At 34.7% G+C, this 19,966-nt stretch overlaps 1 protein-coding gene across 1 annotated transcript; it reads right to left on the bottom strand.

Moving 5' to 3' along the window:
- Nucleotides 1-2,190: 2,190 nt before the first annotated feature.
- On the bottom strand, nt 2,191-17,722 carry LOC107864430 (importin beta-like SAD2). Its single transcript, XM_016710787.2, has 22 exons — nt 17,401-17,722; nt 13,400-13,535; nt 13,165-13,252; nt 12,872-13,021; nt 11,408-11,570; nt 10,797-10,981; nt 10,535-10,708; nt 9,067-9,212; nt 8,846-8,969; nt 8,568-8,748; nt 7,841-8,000; nt 7,722-7,763; nt 7,508-7,626; nt 7,232-7,430; nt 6,267-6,398; nt 5,472-5,575; nt 5,206-5,385; nt 4,300-4,439; nt 4,045-4,184; nt 3,802-3,962; nt 3,060-3,192; nt 2,191-2,957 (listed from the first exon to the last, which is right to left on the bottom strand). Exons 1-22 carry the CDS (start codon nt 17,488-17,490, stop codon nt 2,785-2,787), a joined length of 3,120 nt encoding a protein of 1,039 aa, XP_016566273.1. The 5' UTR covers nt 17,491-17,722; the 3' UTR covers nt 2,191-2,784.
- Between the last annotated feature and the right edge of the window lie 2,244 nt (nt 17,723-19,966).

Below are 19,966 nucleotides of genomic sequence, written 5' to 3'. Positions count from 1 at the left end.
AAAACATGCTTATACTGCTATCCATAGACGTTGAGATTGAGAGATCATATATTGATATCCAAAACATCCGTTACTATAAGAGAGATCATGAAAAAACATGCCTCTTAAATGTTCAAAAAAAGAGGAAATAGATGAGGAGTAATAAAGAGCCTAAGAGGTGTGATTATTTGAGATTTTTATAAAAATGAACTCCGCAAGAGGAGGATACATGTTACATGCATGTATTTTCATTTTACATTATAAATTATTACCAACAACTCATTAGATTAATGACAAAGGCTTTTGGGCTATTAACCGTAAAAGAAACTGAAAAGAAGTGAGTAATTAAGAGAACATAACTAAGTAACAAATATTACATTTTGTTGGAATATATTGTGAAAAAAATTCAAAAAAAGGAGAAAAAAAATAAATAGGAATAGTGGTCATAGAGAGGTGTTACATCATCCTTGTCTTATTTACTAGTGAATTTGTCGCGCCTCACGCGGTTATATAAGCTTTTACTCATTTTATGAAATAGCCTTCTTTTAATACTCATAATATTAAAAATTCAAAAGATTGATCAATTGATGTCACAAAGTACATTGTTTTAATCTTTTGATTTTCTTTGGGAAAATGGTCTAAACAAACATGTTTATTAAATTCATATCAAAGAAACTTTTCTAAAATTAAATTAAAGTTCCACAAACTAAATCAAAAAGCCAAATTAAAGAATAACTCTTTAACATTTACCCATTTAATTTCGACCACAAATAAGTAATAAGTCTGCAAGTTTATACGGCACATAAATAGGAAAGAAATGAAGAATTTTATACTCTCTTGAGAAATTATCTTCACGTTTCACCAAATTTTACGTCCGCGTGTATATTAGTTCATGTATCATGGACCCAACCTTAAAACCCTTCAAGGCAATGTGCTCAACATTACTACATGGAGAAAGTAAATTTTTTTCGTTTGTCGCTGCATGTTATTTTTGCATCAATGGATTCTATATTACTTGAAGATAGCATTGTCATTTGTCCAGTGAATTGAAATTTGGGAACGATTTTCTCTGATCTGTACCAAATTTGTTTTATTTTGTAGGTTCTTTTTTGTTGTTGTTGTTGATATAATGAATATATAAGATTTTGCATTAACAAAAATCACTCAAATAGGAAGAAGGTGGATGATAAATAAAGAAATACCACAACATTGTTATCTGAGAATAAGAAAAATGGCTAGAAAATCTTACATGAAATGGAGTTCAAATTAGTAACCCAATCACTTTGGAGAATACTAAAGCCAATACTGAAAACTTCATCTTGTCGCACATAATCTATCATAAGTCTACCAATGTAACACTCACTCACCATTCAATTCACATAAGCCTAGCAACCAACAATATTCATCAAGACCACACTCATCAACACTTATATATATAACGATGTTAAAGTTACTATTAATTGTGCAGAGCCCCTTCAAATTCTACAATTAATAGATAAGAGTTTTGTAAGTTTTTGATATTTTGTCAGTAACTACAAAAAAATGCTATAATATTAAGATTCATCCTGTCTATATATACATAGATTTTGCCTATTCATTTCTAAAGCTTAATTGTATAATGAATATACACTTGTAACAGCCACCATTAAAAGAGCATCAGTGAGGGATACGAATAGAATCAATTGGATTTTCTTATTATAATAATTAATTAAAATAAGTGAAAAAGGCCAAAAAATGAAGAAAAAAGATAAATGAAAATGAAGGCCATGAAGAGATGCCACATCACCTTCTCTATTAACCTCCTTCTCTATTGACCTCCTTTATCTTAAATATTCAATATATACGTAAAAAAAAAATAATATACTCGGCACAAATAAAATTTTATGCATAAAAATTGACATGTAGATTTTAGTTGACAATTATGATATTGTAGTATTCTATAATAACGACGACAGTCGGAGATACATAATGTGAATATTTAAAAGAAATTAAAAAACATTTAGACAATATTAAAGAAAAGAGTTTTGTGCAAGTTTAGGTACCTGACGATGTATTTGGCCTTTGCTTAACTATGCCCATGTGATTTCATGTATATTCAAAGAACCATTAAGGAATAAGAACAAATAGAATTATGACATTCCACAAAAGGAATACGAAATGTTATACAATCAGCAGTGAAGCTAATTGTGTGACCACTTGCAATGAGAAACATTTTTCGACCCAAAAATAAACCAATGATGTATAAAAATACTGAACATAAACTACAACCGTGACTTACAAAACTTTTAGGGCATTTAATTCACCCAAATTCAGACAGTATATGCATCATCTGGTACCCGAATCAATATAATACATGGATAAATGCTGTGTGCATTTACCCCCATGCCTCAACCTCCACACCCTCCTAAACCAAATTAGAAAGGCCACCAATGAATAATCCTAATGTTTTCATCTGTATAAAAATGAACAACTACAAGACACTCGAAAAAAAAGGCAATGACATCCAGCAAAGAGGCGTCTTCTGACATAGAATAGCACACTTCATGGGGACTCATCAAGACCACACAGCAAAAGAAAGAGAGCAGGCCAAGTTGCAGCTTCATCTTCTGCTCCTCAGTAACCAACGTACATATTTGGATGTGATTACTCATCAAGACTCGCACATTTCCAGAACCAGCGGACCCATCAAAACCTTTGAACTTAGAAATTTAATTCTTTCTCAAATCATATTATTGAATGAAAGGGAGAGACCGAAGTACTCGGACCAAATTGAGTTTGGGCCAAAAGCAAACAGGTCGACCAACATCATGAAGCAGCAGCTGCTGCTGCTGCTGCTGACGCCTTTTCCATTTTTTCCTTCTCTATCTCCACTTTTCTTTGCTCAGCATGCTGAGCAACACCATTTGCCAATGCTTGATAATGGAAGTCCAGAGTCTGGGTAAGGCTCTGGAACCTCAATGGATCAGATGCTTGCAAAGCTGGATCCAAAAATCCAATGATACAGGGGAAGAAATAAGTGAGCCCACTGCTTAACACCAAGCAAAAAACCAGTTTTGAAAACAAAATAAGCAGCATCATACCTTTGATTGTTTCCACAAAGAAAATGAATGGGTCCACCTCATCGAGGGGTGATTGCAACTCCTCCTCATCATCACTAAAATCATCATCAGAGTCGTCGTCCTCGTCCTCGTCATGTGAACGGAAAGCCTTTGCCTGCAAAAGTAGCATAAGATGTCAAAGCTTTTAGAGATGCCAACTCTAAGGTGTCACTCTTTGCCACAATCTGTAATAAATTCTACTAGGAGAAGCCATCCAAAGGTAATCTACGGAAGGTACTTCAAATTCCTTCATGTTCTCAGAACACGAAAACTGTCAAGACCAGGCTCACATCATTAAGTACTTATAACAGAGTTCTTGATTTATCATATAATACTAATAAAAGAAACCCTGGGTATTCTCTTCTTCAACCTCATTCAAATAAAGATCATGTGCATCATATAAAGGATGGAAACCCAGATCCACCTCAAGCTGCTAACTCTATAGGAAAATTATAAATGTCTTCTGACTACTCTAACAACAATAACATACCCCGTGTAATCCCACAAAGGGGGGTCTGGGGAGGGTGATGTTTACGCAGGCCTTACCCCTACCTTGTACAGGTAGAGAGGTTGTCTTCTGATTCCTCATTCAGTTTACAACAAAGCAGCAAGTAACAAATGACCCTACTCTACCACAAATTATACACACAGAATGGAGCATCAGAAGCACAGATACCAATAGCTGACTACACACATAATTTAAAGCACAATTCAAAGTAATCACCTGGGCAGCCAATTTTTGAAGCCTAGTGCTGTCAGCTTCATCCCCCTCCTCAGCATCATCCCCCATTTCTTTGTCAGACCCATCATCCTCGTCATCATCCTCATCAGTTTGCAATCCATTCATATCGTCATCATCTTCTGCCTCATCCTCCTTAGCCGCTTCTAAACACGATGATAAACATATTAGATGATTAAATATGTAATAATGCACCAGAAAATGAGGAAATGCAAAAAAAAGTTTAACCTGCTACTTGATCCTTGTAGGCAACAAGCAGATCTAGAGTTGCTTTGAAAACACGCTCTAAGGCTTCCCCTGGCAATTGATCCACAGGAAGAGGGAGCAAAGATGTCAAACCCAAGCAGCAAACCTTTTTGTCCTGTTCCCTGCAAAAAAATACAAGGAACATAACATTAGTAGGACTGTTTACCTGCCAATTCGTTCAAAGTTGTTTTAACTTCTCATTTTCATTTAAAAAAAGCGAAAGTAACAGGTTCTTACCTTTTAAAGTTAGCCCGCGTTCCGCTCTTTTTTGTTTCTCCCAACATCTGGAACCAGAGATTAAACACCTCCGTAGCAACGCCAAGCTTTTGAAGGATGTTCAATGTCAGGGGTGCATTGTAGAAAAGAGCATCAGCTATCTGCCAAAAGGAAAATTATCAAACAATAGAAACATCAGCAACCTGTGAAACAAAATCTATAAAAAAAAAAAATAAACTATCAGCACTCTGGGTACCGATATTTAAAGCACATAGAAACGACAACAATTTATTCACATGTATAAAAACCAAAGCATTATACCAACAAATTTGATGTTCAGTTAGAAGGGAGATGGGAAAATAGCACATGGCCCTTAAAGTGTCTTCACTCGACAGATGCACCAGATATTAAATTAAAATGCAAGGTTGCTGTATATAGTGCAGTCTGACAATAAAACAAGAAGAATTAACAAGTATGTAAGCCAGCAGAATGATAAGAGTAAAATGTAGAGAACTCTAGTGTTAGAGAACCACAGTATTTGTGCGGAAGAGAAATTTGAGTATTACAAAGAAATAGTTCCAAATGCACTAGAATTGATACATAGGATTCATAAGAACAACCACAAAGCAGCTGGGGATTAATTTCATCTAAATATTGCTTTCATACAAATGAAGAATGTGCAAGTTGGTGCAGTAAAGAGGACATCCATCTGCCATACTTCAAATGACAATCACAGACTATACATTTCCCAGATCAATGGTCAGCCAAACAGAAATAAAGGACACATAAAGGGAGTGGTTGAAGCAAGATAACTAGCACTCTCTTGTGTTACTGTTCCAGGAAGCAACCATTTACCACATCCCAACCAGAGTACACAGTTACTGGAGAAACATACACAAAAGTAAGTTTGAACATAATGTAAATTACCACTTGGACCAAGAGACACTTAAGATATGGTTTCTCAGTTCGACGGAGACGTTCAATTGTGATTCGGATGTACGGCTCAACCCACTGATCCACTTGTCCCTTGCAATGCTGGAATACAACTTGAATAAGCTTAGGTGCTGACTCAATGTCACTATCCTCCAAATTTTTATCTCCCATAACCTGACAAGAAATGTTTTAAGTATTCCACAATTTAATCTAAAGCAAAATGATCACAAGTTAAAATTCGGTGGCAATATTAGACTTACAGATGATATCATATTCCAAAGGCTTTGTTGGTAGTCTGGATCCTTGCAAGTGAGGAAGTGGGCAGTACTCCTGGATATATAGTTGTCTAAAGGAACCAGTATATCTGCAAAACCATAAATCAAAACCAACAAAAAAGGGAACCAGATCAGGTACTGAGCAGACCTGTAATTTTTAGTTGCATATGAATGATAAAACATCTACTGCCCACTGGCAAAACAAAGATATATGCTGCTTTCTGCAGCACGTAGCATCAGTTTAACAGATTATATCTCTCAAAGGCAACAAGCCTATTACTATAGGCAATATAACCGCATCATAAAATCGTTTCACCAAGCATGGCCAAGTCTTAAGAAGGATGAAATGGAATCCAACCATTTAGATTGATTTGCAGCTTACTCTTTACGATCACCGCACCTCCCAAAAAGATGAAGAGGAAAGTAAAGAAAAAGCCAAACGTAGCAAGGGAAAAGAGTAATTCTAGATACAAAAGAAAAAACTGTTTGGGGCGTGAAACTTTTATCCACCAATCTCAACCCGGACACAGTGAGTATTTTTTACTCCATAATTCAAAATGATCAAGTTAAACTCGTGAAACTAAGATGCGCATATCATGAGTTCTTAGATAATTACTTCTTCGAAACTAAGTTTTTAGATAATTACTGGACCTCCAAAACCTAACACACAGCAAATGTGCTTATCAAACAGGAAGGCATTAGAAGTAACAGACAAAAAAATACAAACCAACCCCGTTCGGAAAAAGGGATTTTCCCACAGCAACAAATGTATACACATACTTGGAAAGAAGTCAATGGCCCAATCAGCAAGTGCCTCCATCATCAATGGCCAGAGACTCCACATGTCCACGGATATTGTTGGCGAGAAAAATGTCATATATGAAACTATCTCCAAAACCTCTTCAAAGACCTCTGCAGGAAGATCAACTGGTTAGAAAAGAGATGCACATTGATTTCCAAGAAATATGCAACGCATTCAAGCTTGATTTAAAGAAATATTTTTTAAAATACTTCAACGAATACAGATGGAAATAACAAATGATAAACTGCTTCGGTCCAAATAGATACACTAGGAAAAACAGCTCGCTAATATTTTACGATAACCACAACAAGCTTACCGACCATATTAGGAACTAGCAGCTTTTTCCAAACATCACATATTGAAGCGGACTATGACAAATTACTTTAAAATGATCCACCCAGTCTTTTGCAGGTTAACACTAAGGCGAATCACATGAAAGGAAACCCCTTAGTTTTCTATAATTTGTTGTATAGAAGAGGAAAGAATTCAAAAAAATGAAAGGAGCAATCATTCTCATCTTGGCATATTATCTAATTAAAAACAACATAAACGCATATGGCATCTTCATCTACTCTTTGCATTCCTCAAACAAAGGAAACTAATGAACTCCTTAAAACCTTCTACTCTGTTTCACTTGCCTATATTACATTATACTCCTACTGTTTCACAAGAAAGCATGAAATTTGGATGATGAGAACTGGATAATGCAACAATGTATTTCAAGGCAGACGAACAGGGTGCATAATAGTTTATACCACGTAAGAAGTGTCACTCAATTCGATACTACACAGGTTGAGTAACTTCAAACTTCAACTAAATGATTGTCCTACTAACAAAAACGTAACAAGCTAACAGAAGAATAAATCAAACTTTTTTTTTGGATAGGTGAAGAATAAAACACCTAGTGTCTAAATAAAGAATCTTTTTCTGATCAAAAAAGCACCTTGTCCATCTGTAGTCAACATCCTACGCATTATTGGCAGGAGTGTTGGCTCAATGTGCATGAAAAGGTGTGGAAGCCGGTTCACTGACTCAAGTATTGTGCTTATGGCTCGTAAACAACCAACTGCAGCAAGAGCTCCAGCATCATCCGCTTCTTCCTCTGCCTCCGACGAGTTAATGCATTTCCAAAATGCAGCAGCCTAAAAAGCAACTCACTAGATTTTAGTGGCGCAGATATTCCTTAAATTCAAAAGAGCTCTAAAACAAATATTCTCACCAAATTCTGGCATAACCCAATAGCATAAGGAGCCATCTCCTCACCAAACTTGTCCACGATAGTCTCAAGTGTAAACACAAGATCTTCATTCTCGACTTCATTCATAAGTTTGAAAAATTCTGAAAGCAATTGATATGAAAAGGATTGTTAAACAAAATAACATCATCAGTTGATGCTCACTAACAATACAAAGCAGAAAGGTTCTTGCAAGTACCATCGAGTAATTGGGGAAGAATTGGCCGGACTTCATTCAAATCTGCACATACAAACAGATGAGAAGTGTAAGCAGGATTTACCTATATGAAGATACCAAAATGTCAAGTATATGCCTACCTTTGCAGGCTTCAACAAACGAACGTAAAGCGAAAACAGAATCAACACGAACAGGTAGGTCAGGATCACGCATTCCATTCACAACACTGTGTAATGCCTTGCGGAAGTTGTTTGGATCTGAAAAGTTAATATGGGCATACTGTCCAGCAACCCATGCCGCCTGTTATGACAAAAAGATAAAACATTAACAATGATGAGCCTGTATCAGATTAAGTTTGAAGATCCAGAAGTTATGATAAACAGAAAAAAGCAAAGAGGCCCCGACAAACTGTGCTCCCCATTATGGGTAATGGAAAACATCGTTCACTGCAACAATAGCTAAACAATGAAAAAAACAACAGGAATAAAGAATGGAATGCATGCAGTGTTTGAAGATTGTGTCAAGGATCAGTAAGGATCTAAGGGGGAAAAAAAAGAAAACCTCCACAGTTGCACAGGAGAGATAACTTATTTCAGAAACGGGAATGAGTAAGCAGCAATCTTCCTCGAGTTACTGGTAAAAGATTAGTGAGAACATATCGCTTTAACAATATCAAACAAACAGCAATCAGATCATTTAGACTGGATTGACAAATCCATGAAAGTTCAATGAGCCAGGAAGCTTCCTAAAATAGCAATTTCACTAAAATCAAACCCAAAGGAGATCATTAGACAGAATAAACCAGTAGTCATTAAGAGAGCATATAAAATGCAGATTGACAAAGATCAACAACACAGTCCAACACACCTTGGCTCGAAGATGACCCACAGGACTGCTAAATTCAGGGAAAACATGTTGCACAAGCATACGTTCAAGCTCTGATTTGTATGGTTCAGTTTGTTTCAATTTATCGCATAGAGCTCCAATAGCAAGAAGAGCACCATCTTTCTGCCTGTAGGGCTTGTATTCTGGGGCTGCCTCCTCATATCTAAGAAAGTAAAATACAAAACGCAAACACAAGAATTTTATCAAGATGAAACGAGCTTGACATGAGTGTTACCACGTGAAGTAGCGTTGACAGATACCTCTTAAAAATCTCGACAATGAAGAGTATAAATTTTTGAAGGTTCTCTTTACCACGCTTTCTTACTAACTCGCTCACAAAATCCATTGCAGCAGTTCTGGGACTATATAAGTCCTCAATTATATCTGCAGAATTATAAAGAGTGTCAATCTTAAATTGCTGAACGCAGATGAGTGGAGGGACAGCAATATACATAACAGTGAATGACATATCAGCAGTTACCATAACCCTTCCTCACATATTCATGAGGATCCTCCTCCCAAAGCTTTTGATCATTATCACTGAAGCACATAAGCGGAAAGATGATTTCGAAAAGTACGGTATCAAGTCTGGGTTGCAACAAGCTGTACATGTTGCTCTTTGAGATACTGCACAATACAAAGAAGAGTAACTAAGGAGACAGAAAAATATAGAAATCATAGAGTGCATTTCAGTTGCCAAACGGTCAATCTAGAAACTTGGAGAAGGAAAAAGATCTGGCCCATAGTGGCTGATATAGACAAAATAGAGAAGCAGAAAAAGCTAAGTGACATGTATTGCAGTAAATTAACCTGCTGAAATCAAAACAAAGGTCTAGTATCACTCATTACACGCTTATTACAAATCTACCGATAGAAGAAACCTAGAGAACATAGCAAAATAGCAGAGGAAGTAAAGTAGCCTAGGAGAAAAAATTAGAACTATCTAAAAAGTAAGGCCTCAAAGTCCAGTCATTTTTCTTCATAGAAGAGCGAGACTGATGTTCGTCTCCACTCAAAAACTTTTTTTTCTTTTGATAACCGTGGTTTCCGGGCCAGCTTGCGCGTACCTCGACTAATTCCATGGGATACCTGCCACCTCCCACCAGCAACAAGTACCAGGTAACTCTATGCACCAAGGCTGGCTAGAACAGATGGAAGATATCACCTAGTGCTTGTCTTGGAAGATATCACCTAGCGCTTGTCTGGGAAGATATCACCTAGCGCTTGTCTCTGTTGGGAATTGAACCTAAAACCTCATGGTGCTGAACCCAACTTCATTGAACCACTAAGACACACCCTTCGGTGTCTCCACTCAGAAACTATAAGCCACACCATACTCAACAAGCTCACTCAAAACTGAGGTGTCCAAAGATTGTTGTCTACTTTCTTTATGAACTGTTGAAAATCACTGATGAGCCATCCACTCTATTAGAAAGATGAGAAGTCTAAAATTTGTTGATTTTCATGGCAAGTACTCACTTTTATGCTATTAACCTACAGCATCATTGCATAGGCCTACTACTACTTCATGGATATTTCAGAGACAGAAAATGAGGGCACAGAAGTCCTTTATAATGCTTTACCCATTTCAACCGCATTCTCACTGACCAAGAACTCACTCTCTGGCCACCAATGGAAGAGCGAAAGAGAAGTCTTTTCTCAATTACAAATGAGCAGCACTTTATCACAGTACCTTACTTTTGATCTCATTAAATCTCCACATTAGAGCATCCAACTTTAATCCACTAAAAAAATAGCAGTATTGTAAAGATATTTATACAACTCACAACTAAAAAGTCCAAAAAGTCTGCCTAATACGTATAAGCAGATTTTCCAAAGCAGATAATTCAGGTAGTAGTTACAGATAATAGCAGATAATTCAGGTAGTAGTTACAGATAATATATGTCACATACTTTCTCAAGTTCGTAAACAAAGTTGTTCCACAAACCTATTGCTTAGGTATTGCAAAATGAGGTTGATCACCCTATCTGGCAAGTAACCACCAGCACGTATAACATTCAATAGATTAAGGTGGCATTCCAAAATTTTCCCAGCATAACCCTTCTGAAACATTTGAGCAAAAGCCTTGTTGTCTGGGTTTTGAAGTTTGAGATCTCCAAACCTGGAAATCCATAAAAGGAATAAGGATCAAAACTAGAAGCAAGCTAAATTTGGCGTGAACAAAATAAACATAAGCTTATCCAATTTACCGGGTGTAAAGTCGATTTAGTATATGGATTGTCCACTTTTTCACCTTCCACCATCCCCAAGATTTCCTTAGCTCTGGATCAGCTGGTTGGCCTTCCACCGGGACAGGCCTCTCCAACATGTTCAAGAAAAGAACCATCCAGGCATTGAACACATTTGGATCAAACAGCTGCTTCGGAATCTCTAACTGGAAAAGAGTTTTGACATGGAAAAGGTTAAGGAGTAGCATACAATTAAGGTGATGTCAGCAGCTTTTTTTATAAGCAGCTATACTATCAGCACTAAAATTGAAGAGCAGGAGGGACAGCTTTTATCCATAATTATTTGCCAGATCGAGGACTATTTGCCATCCCCAACAATTCTATGATTATTTGCCAGATAAAGAATATTTGAAACACTAACAGAAAATGAAAAGGCAAACAGAAAGATAACTCGCTACACACACCAAACGCTGCTTCAAAGGGTTTAGAGTTAAATAATTAAAAACAACAACTCCATCCATACATATAACCTTATAAGATACAACAACATTACTCCCAGTAGAGTCTCACAAAGTGGGGTCTGATACAGCCTTATAAGATAAACAAAATAAAAACATTCAAAGAAAACATACATAAATGGAAGACCAGAATATTTTGCAAATGAGTTTGATCAAGTCTGCTACTTCAATTGATGGGTTTGCTATCTGAACAAGTCTGTTGAATATGTTGAGAAGATGCGGAAAAGTTTCCTCAACGACGTGATACACAGGCGCTCTCTCCTCATCTGATTTGAATCTGGAAGATAGAAAAAAGACATGCAGACAGAGAAGTTATAGTGGAATTTCACCATCCAGGTGATCTAGCGCAAAGAATGAAGATTCATAGATAACAAAGCCACTCAAAAGCGTTTTCTCATCTCAAAACAGATGGAAGAATATTCCTGCACTTCAGTGTATCTCAGAAATCGTTGAGAACCAGTAGCGCACAATTAGGAACTCGAATAATGGGCCTAGCCCTCTACTTTTTTCTACTTAAATACCAGTCTCTTGTATGCAACCATATCAGACCCATAATGTGTGCTAAGCCACACATGACAAGTTATGATCTTACCGCTAAACCAAGCCCCCGGGGGCGGGAGAAACTGGATAGTACATACACATGTAAGACTTGGGGCTTATAAAGGGCCCGCAAAGATAAGTTGCTTAAACTGTAATAAAAACATTTTCGAAATTAAACCGGAAATGTTAAGAATCCCTACTGGCCCAGCCCTCTACTTTTTTCGACTTAAATATCAATCTCTTGTATGCAACCATATCAGATCCATAATGTTTGCTAAGCCGCACATGACAAGTTACTATCTTACCGCTAAACCAAACCCCTGGGGCGGGAGAAACTGTATAGTACATACACATGTAAAACTTGGGGCTTATAAAGGGCCCGCAAAGATAAGTTGATTACAATGTAATAAAAACATTTTGAAATCAAACCGGTAATGCTAAGAATCCCTACTCTCCTATCTCTCTCACCCTGGTTGGGGTCTGGATTCGAAGACCGCCCTCCTCCCAGCACAATCAAAAGGGGAAAAAAGGATGTTGGATAAGATTCCAACCTCTCACACCGTGTTTTGACTTCGCGAAAAGTACTAAGGGATTGAGCAATATGAACCTCTGATACACTCATTATACTCAAAACTTAAAGGCCTATTTTATTAAGTCAGTCAGCGGCACCAACTAGTAAATATTTAATGAACGAGCAGGTTAATTATATTCGAGTGCTGTAAGAAGAAGTATTTATTTGAGGCATGTCCTGTTTTATTTTTATTTTTTTTATTTTTTTTGGGAGGGGGGGGATTTTGAAGATGCATTAACATATATACATTATATCCTTTTTGGTGTTGATAAGACACATTATTTCAGGAACACCTGAAGTACAAACTCAAGAGTTCAAGTACATGACAAGTGTTTCCTGTAGCTCAATTCACTAGTCATGAATCAGCAGAGGAACGTAAGCACGGCATGTAGAAACAATTCTAGAGTAGCCAAAATAACGAAAATACAGATTGTCAAGAAGAACACCATTCTAAATCAACAACTTACTCATATTTCCTAGAGAGAATTCTCAGAACAAACAAAGCACCATAAACTTGCTGGTCCTGCAGATTATGCTTTACCCAGGGCAGAAGAGTTGGCCACTGCTCTGGGTAGTCTGCGTGTATCATTGTCTTAATGCATTCACCCAGCTGTACCCTGTTCACATTAACAAACTCCTCTACTTATATGAGATTCCAATGTTAAAAGTAGTAAAAGAAAATGACTTATCAACATTCTGTTTTATCAATTAGGATTTCCATAGGAAACACATTAAAACGTGTACAGATGAGAAATCATACCTCAGCAATGAAGGAACTTGTGCAACAAATATGAGAATATTTTGCCTCACCAATTCCTTGTCACTTGGCATAATTTTTGATTGCTCAGCTACATCAACAGCAAATTCTCCGTAAATACCAAATTTACCCAACTACTAATGAGGATATCATGAACATACATTTAGACATTTTAGTCCACGTAAAAAATCTTTGTTCTCTTTTTCTCGTTAGTGGGGGTATATAATAAGGTCTTTACCGGGATCGTGAGGGGACCAATTCTTTGCAACAAAGTTCTTGAAATGAATGCTAGCCACCTGTCGGACTGCCATGTCGCAAGACCCATCTACAATGATTTGCAGCAATCTCACAAGATGCTGTGGGGTATGCTGAAACTGCAAACATAGGTGCAGTCAGGAGTATACAAAATTAAAAAGAACACAACCTCCACAAATTTATTCCCCAGAATTAAAGTTTGGAGAACATCCTATAATGTCGTCATAAATAGCCAAAATAAGCACCACAATCTTAGATGAACACTCAAAATTAAAAGTCACATCCTATACAAAAACATTTCAGAGCACAAAACGTAAAACAATTCACAATCAGCACAATTAAGAATCTCAGTTTATTTTACGATTATTGATAAATGGAGAATTCAAAGACATATCTTGGTTAAATATCAAACATAAGGAGAACACCTGTGTCAAAAGTAACAAAGCCAACTTGAAACCTGCAATATGATTGCCAATAATGAAATAGTCTATTCAATCGAATAAAATATATAATTCAGGTCTAATACCAAATCCAATCCAATTACATCTAACAATAACAAAATGATAAAATACATAATTCAGGTCTAATACCAAAATACTAATTATACCATAACTCTCTGATCAGTATGTTTGATGCAACTCAAACAACCACGTAGATTTAATCATCATTCTATCATAACAGCAACTCAGATAAAATTAAGCTTATTCTTGAGCAACTTGAAAAAAATCAACACCAATGCGCTTACAACTACTCAAACTATACCTGATTTGAGACTTTTTTCACGCAGATTTATTTATAATTCAATCATAACAACAAATCCAAACATAAAGAGGTTATTCTTATTCATCTTGAAACAAAAATTCAATACTAAAGTTTTTTCTAAGCAAATTATAGCTGATTGAAACTCTTTCCAGCAGCTTTACATTCATTTCTGATTGAAACTTGAAAAACCAAAACTGTTTTCAACAGTTCATCTGGATATTCAGGTCTAGAACTACCAAAATATGATAAGTATGTTTGATGCAAATTAAATAACCATATAGATTTAATCATAATTCAATGACAACAACAAATCTGATCAAATTGAGCTTATTCTCAAGCAACTTGGAAAAATCAACACAAATATTTTTTCAAAGAAGCAAATTAAACCTCATTAAATTTTTTTCAGCAGCTTTATGTTCAAAATAATACATGGATTTAATCATAAGTCAATCATAACAATAAATGCGCTTAAACGGGAGCTTAGTCTCGAGCAACTAGAAAAACTAAACACCAGTGCTGTTACAACTATCAAAGCAAACCCGATTTAAGACCTTTTTCAGGTAGATTTAATCATAATTCAATCATAATAACAACACCAATCAAATTGAGTTTATTCTCAAGCAACTTTCGGTAAAGATTTAATACTGATGCTATTTGCAAAAGAGGAGCTGATTGAAACTGTTTTCAGCAGCTTTAATGTTTGATGCAAAATAAGTAAAAACATAGATTTAGTCTCAATTCAATCATAACAACAAATCTAATTAAATTGAGCTTTATACTTGATCCACTTGAAAAATTCATCAGTAAAGCAACAAATAAGCAAATTAAACCTGATTGAGAATGTTTTCACGTATCATAAATCGGATCAAATTGAGCTTATTCTCGAGCAATTTTTAGTAAAAAACAATACTAATGCTATTTTTAACAACAACAACAACAGGACTAGTGTATTCCCACAAAGTGAGGTCTGGGGAGGGTAAGATGTACGCAGTCCATACCACTATCTCCGAAGAAGTAGAGAGGCTGTTTCCGATAGACCCCGGCTCAGAATCTCGAATAATACACCAAGATCGTAAAGGAACGTGTAACAGGAAAGGTTGGCATGCAGACATAAGAAATAATAGAAATAAATAGAAATACGAGCAATACGAAATAAGAAATAAGAACTAGGACACCCACTTACCCACCCCACCCGAACTCAGCTGGCTAAAGGCTCCTACTCAAGGACACAGGCCTGGGGTTACTGCTATTTTTAAGCAAAAAATAAACCTGATTGAAACTATTTTCAGCAGCATTGTGTTCATCCCTAATCAGTATGTTTGATAAATAAGTAAACACAGAGATTTCATCATAATTCAATCACAACAACAAATCCAATTAAATTGGAGTTTATTCTCGAGCAACATGAAAAATTCAACACTATGGATTCATATTTTTACAACTAATCAAAAAGTAAACCTGATTGAGACTGTTTTTAGGTAGATTTCAACATAATTCAATCATAACAACAAATCCAATCAAATTAAGCTTATTCTCAACCAACTAGAATCCAAATAAGCAAATTAAACCTGATTGACACTGTTTTCAGAAGCTATACGTATGTTTGATGCAAAATAAGTAAACACAGATTTAATCACAATTGAACCAAAACAACAAATCCAATCAAAATTGAGTTTAATTTCAACCAACTTTAAACAAAAAGATCAATCCTAATACTATTTGTAAAACTGATTAAGACTGTTTTCAGCATCTTTAAGTTCATCAACATTTCAGGTCTAAAACTACCAAAAATATGACAAGTATGTTCGACTTAATCACAATACAATCATAACTACAAATCCAATCAAATCGAGCCAAAAACTCAATACAAATGCTAATTTTAAGCAAAAATAGTAAACTACATAATTCAATCATAATAACAAATCCGATCAACTTGAGCTTGTTTTCAATCAACTTTAGCAAAAATTCAATAAACCTGATTGAGACTATTTTCAGCAACTTCACATACATACACAAATGAAATAAACAACATCGATTTCATCATAATTCAATCATAACAACTAATCTCATTAAACTGAAGTTCAAGCAACTTTTAAAAAGAAATCATAATTCAATTATAACAGCAAACCCGGACAGCTTGAGCTTATTCTCAAGCAACTTGAAACACTAGATTTAATCACAATTCAAATAATAACATCAAATCCGATCAATTGAGCTTATTCTCAAGCAAATTGCAACACTAGATTTAATCACAAATCCGATCAAATTGAGCTTATTCTCAAGCAACCTGAAACAACAGTTCAATACAATGCTAATTTTAAGCAAAAATAGTAAACTGCATAATCCAATCATAATAACAAATCCGATTAAACTGAAGTTCAAGCAACTTTTAAGAAAATCATAATTCAAATCATAACAGCAAATCCGATTAAACTGAAATTCAAGCAACTTTTAAGAAAATCATAATTCAAATCATAACAGCAAATCCGATTAAACTGAAGTTCAAGCAACTTTTAAGAAAATCATAATTTAAATCATAACAGCAAATCCGATTAAACTGAAGTTCTAGCAACTTTTAAGAAAATCATAATTTAAATCACAACAACAAATCCGATTACACTGAAGTTCAAGCAACTTTCATATAAATCATAATTCAAATCATAACAGCAAATCCGATTAAACTGAAGTTCAAGCAACTTTTAAGAAAATCATAATTCAAATCATAACAGCAAATCCGATTAAACTGAAGTTCAAGCAACTTCTAAAAGAAATCATAATTCAACTATAACAACAAATCCGATCAAATTTAACTTATTCTCAAGCAACTTGAAGCAAAAATTCAATACAGATGCTAATTTTAAGCAAAAACAGTTAACTGCATAATTCAATCATAACAGCAAACCCGATCAAATTGAGCTTATTCTCAAGCAACTTGAAACACTAGATTTAATCACAATTCAAACCATAACAGCAAATCCGATCAAACTGAGCTTACTCTGAAGCAACTTCCAAAAAAAATTCAATACAAATGCTAATTTTAAGCATAAATATTAAACTTCATAATCTAGTCATATCAACAAATCCGATTAAACTGAAGTTCAAGCAACTTCTAAAAAAATCACAATTCAAATCATAACAGCAAATCCGATCAAACTGAGCTTATTCTCAAGCAACTTTCATCAAAAATTCAATACAAAATGCTATTTATAAGCAAAAACAAACCTGATTAAGACTGTTTTCAGCAGCTTTACGTTCATCAGGATTAGGACTAAGTGCACCACGAAGAATAATAGCAAGGTTCTGAAGATCCATTATCACTTGCACAATACCGACGAATGAGTGAAAATTGTATGTATTTAAGTGTATATAAACCCTAGAAAAGATAAGGAAGGGAAATTCCCCCTCTAACTTCTTCTAGGGTTTATAGATGATGAAGGAGACAGCGAAGAATTGGAGTGTGTGTGTATGTGTGTGTGCTGGAGAGAAATGTGTGTGTTGGTGGGCGTTTAAATCATTAGGGTTTAGTTGGTGTTGGGGGTAGAGTGGTTTAACTAATTTACTATTTTTTATTTTTATTTTTTGATTGGAAAGGTAAAGAAAGGAAATGAAAAGGAAACTTTTTAGGGGGTGTTTGGTGTATTAGGATGAGGAAAATAGCCTCGAGGTAAAGTTTGAGATTAATTTTATTCTATATTTATATGGATAGGGGTGTGTATCGATAGAATTGTATTATCGATTTGATTTATTGATTTATTGTTGTTTGGAAAGGAAACTTTTTAGGGGATGTTTCGTATATTGGATAACGAAAATAGTCTCGTGGTAAAGATTGGGATTAGTTTTATTCTATGTATGTATTGATAGGGATGTGTATCAGTCGATTTGTATCATCGGTTTGATTTATCAGTTTTATTCTTTTTTTTTCGTTTTATTGTTGTTTGAAAAGGAAACTTTTAAGAGGTCGTTTGATGCATTGAATAAAAAAATAGTCTCGAGGTAAAATTTGAGATTAGTTTTATTTTATGTATGTGCGGGTAAGTTTTACCCCTTGGGGTAGAGTAGTTTAACTAATTTACCTTTTTTTTTTTTAGTTTTATTTTTGTTTGGAAAGGTAACTAAAGGAAAATTTTAGGGTGTCATTTGGTACATCGAATAAGGAAAACAGCTTTGAGGTAAAGTTTGAGATTAATTTTATTCTATGTATGTATGTGTGGCCGCATGGGTAAGCTTTACCCGTTTGGGTAGAGTAGTTTAAGTAATTTATTATTTTTTTTCCACTTTTAGTTTTATTACTGTTATTTGGAAAGGTAAGGAAATGGAAAGAAAAGAAAATTTTGAAGGTCGTCTGGTACATCGAATAAAGAAAACAATCTTGAGGTAAACTTTGAGAATAATTTTATTCTATGTAGACTATGGATAAGTTTTACCCATTGAGATAGAGTAGTTTAACTAATTTACTATTTTTAAATTTATTTTTTTAGTGTTATTGTTGTTTGGAAAGAAAACTTTTAAGGCGTTGTTTGGTACCTCGGGTAAGAAAAGCAATTTCTAGAAAAAATTTGAGATTCATTTTATTTCATATTTGGTATTAATTATTTCTGGACTTATTTTGTCTGAGCGTTTTAGAGGGTTATTTTGTGTACCGGATAAGAAAAATAGTCCTGAGATAAAGTTTGAGACTAATTTTATTCTATATTTGACATTAACTAGTTTTAAAATTATTTTATCTCATCATTTATTTTAAAATAGTGTGATTACTATATATACCATCTAGAGGATGGTATAAAATAATCTCGTAAAATATCCAAACTCATGAAATATTTCTACTTATCTCATTCAATAGACTAAACGACTTCCTTGTATGAAAAATAGAAAATGGGGAGAACATAATAGGAAATAAATTGAAATAATTAGGAACATAATAGGAATGAAATTGAAATAATTAGGTGGTGTGTACCTTTATTTTAAACTTTTTTTTACCCATAATATGTGGACCATAGTTCAACTATTTTTCAAGACACCTAGACTAAATTGGAAAGGAAATAAAGAGGAAATTTTGTTTATGGAAATAAGGAAAGGGAAATTGTAAAAACAATAGGGGAACATAATAGGAAAGAAATTGAAATAATTAGGTGTTTATTTATTTATTTATAATTGTGATGTTTTGACTAGGGCTTGACTTCCATCAAAAATGGGCAGACCACGAAACTTAGGAATCCAAAGATTCTATTGAAAAATGGATCTTAATGATTTATTAGTTGAGACGATGGAACTCATGAACGTAAAGATTTTATTGAAAAAAAAATTACAACGATTCATTGGTCGAGATGAAAGAACAGACCAGAAATTAATTTGTGTATCTTCATATATGAGACGTCATAAGTTAACCTTATAAATGAAATACGGATCGAATGGAAAGAAATAATCCAATTTTTCTGCCTTTGTTTAGCTTTGAACATGGAACCTCATGATTTTCAACCTATTGCATTGATCACTAGGCCATACCTCTAGGTGCGTGTTCTCTTATTTTATTTTTTGTGGAAAAAGTAAAGTGATTTTAGGGTTCGAACGATTTGAAATCAAGTTGATTTGAAATTAAAATTTTATCTAAAATAGATCGCTGAAATTCTTTTAACAGTTCAAAACTTGTTCCTCAAATTTTGGACGAGAAGCAGGTTTTGAATATTGCTAATAACGATTGTACTTGGGAATTTTTTGTTGCACAACACAATGCAGAAGGAAGAAACAATTGCAACAATTCCAATTACAAAAGAAAAGAAAACAATAAAGA

Source organism: Capsicum annuum, chromosome 3, assembly GCF_002878395.1.
Source record: "Capsicum annuum cultivar UCD-10X-F1 chromosome 3, UCD10Xv1.1, whole genome shotgun sequence".
NCBI lineage: Eukaryota > Viridiplantae > Streptophyta > Magnoliopsida > Solanales > Solanaceae > Capsicum > Capsicum annuum.
The sequence above is the reverse complement of the archived record's forward strand: the minus strand, read 5'-3'. Positions and strand labels throughout refer to the sequence as shown.

Bases quoted from the DNA above. Each gene is read 5' to 3' on its own strand.
- LOC107864430 (XM_016710787.2), bottom strand. From the start codon at position 17,490: ATGGATCTTCAGAACCTTGCTATTATTCTTCGTGGTGCACTTAGTCCT. The intron at 8,749-8,845 runs GTATCTGTCAAC...TTACTTTCTTAG, and splicing joins ATTGTCGAGATTTTTAAGAG to ATATGAGGAGGCAGCCCCAG. The intron at 3,193-3,801 runs GTGATTACTTTG...CTACTTTTGCAG, and splicing joins TTCAAAAATTGGCTGCCCAG to GCAAAGGCTTTCCGTTCACA.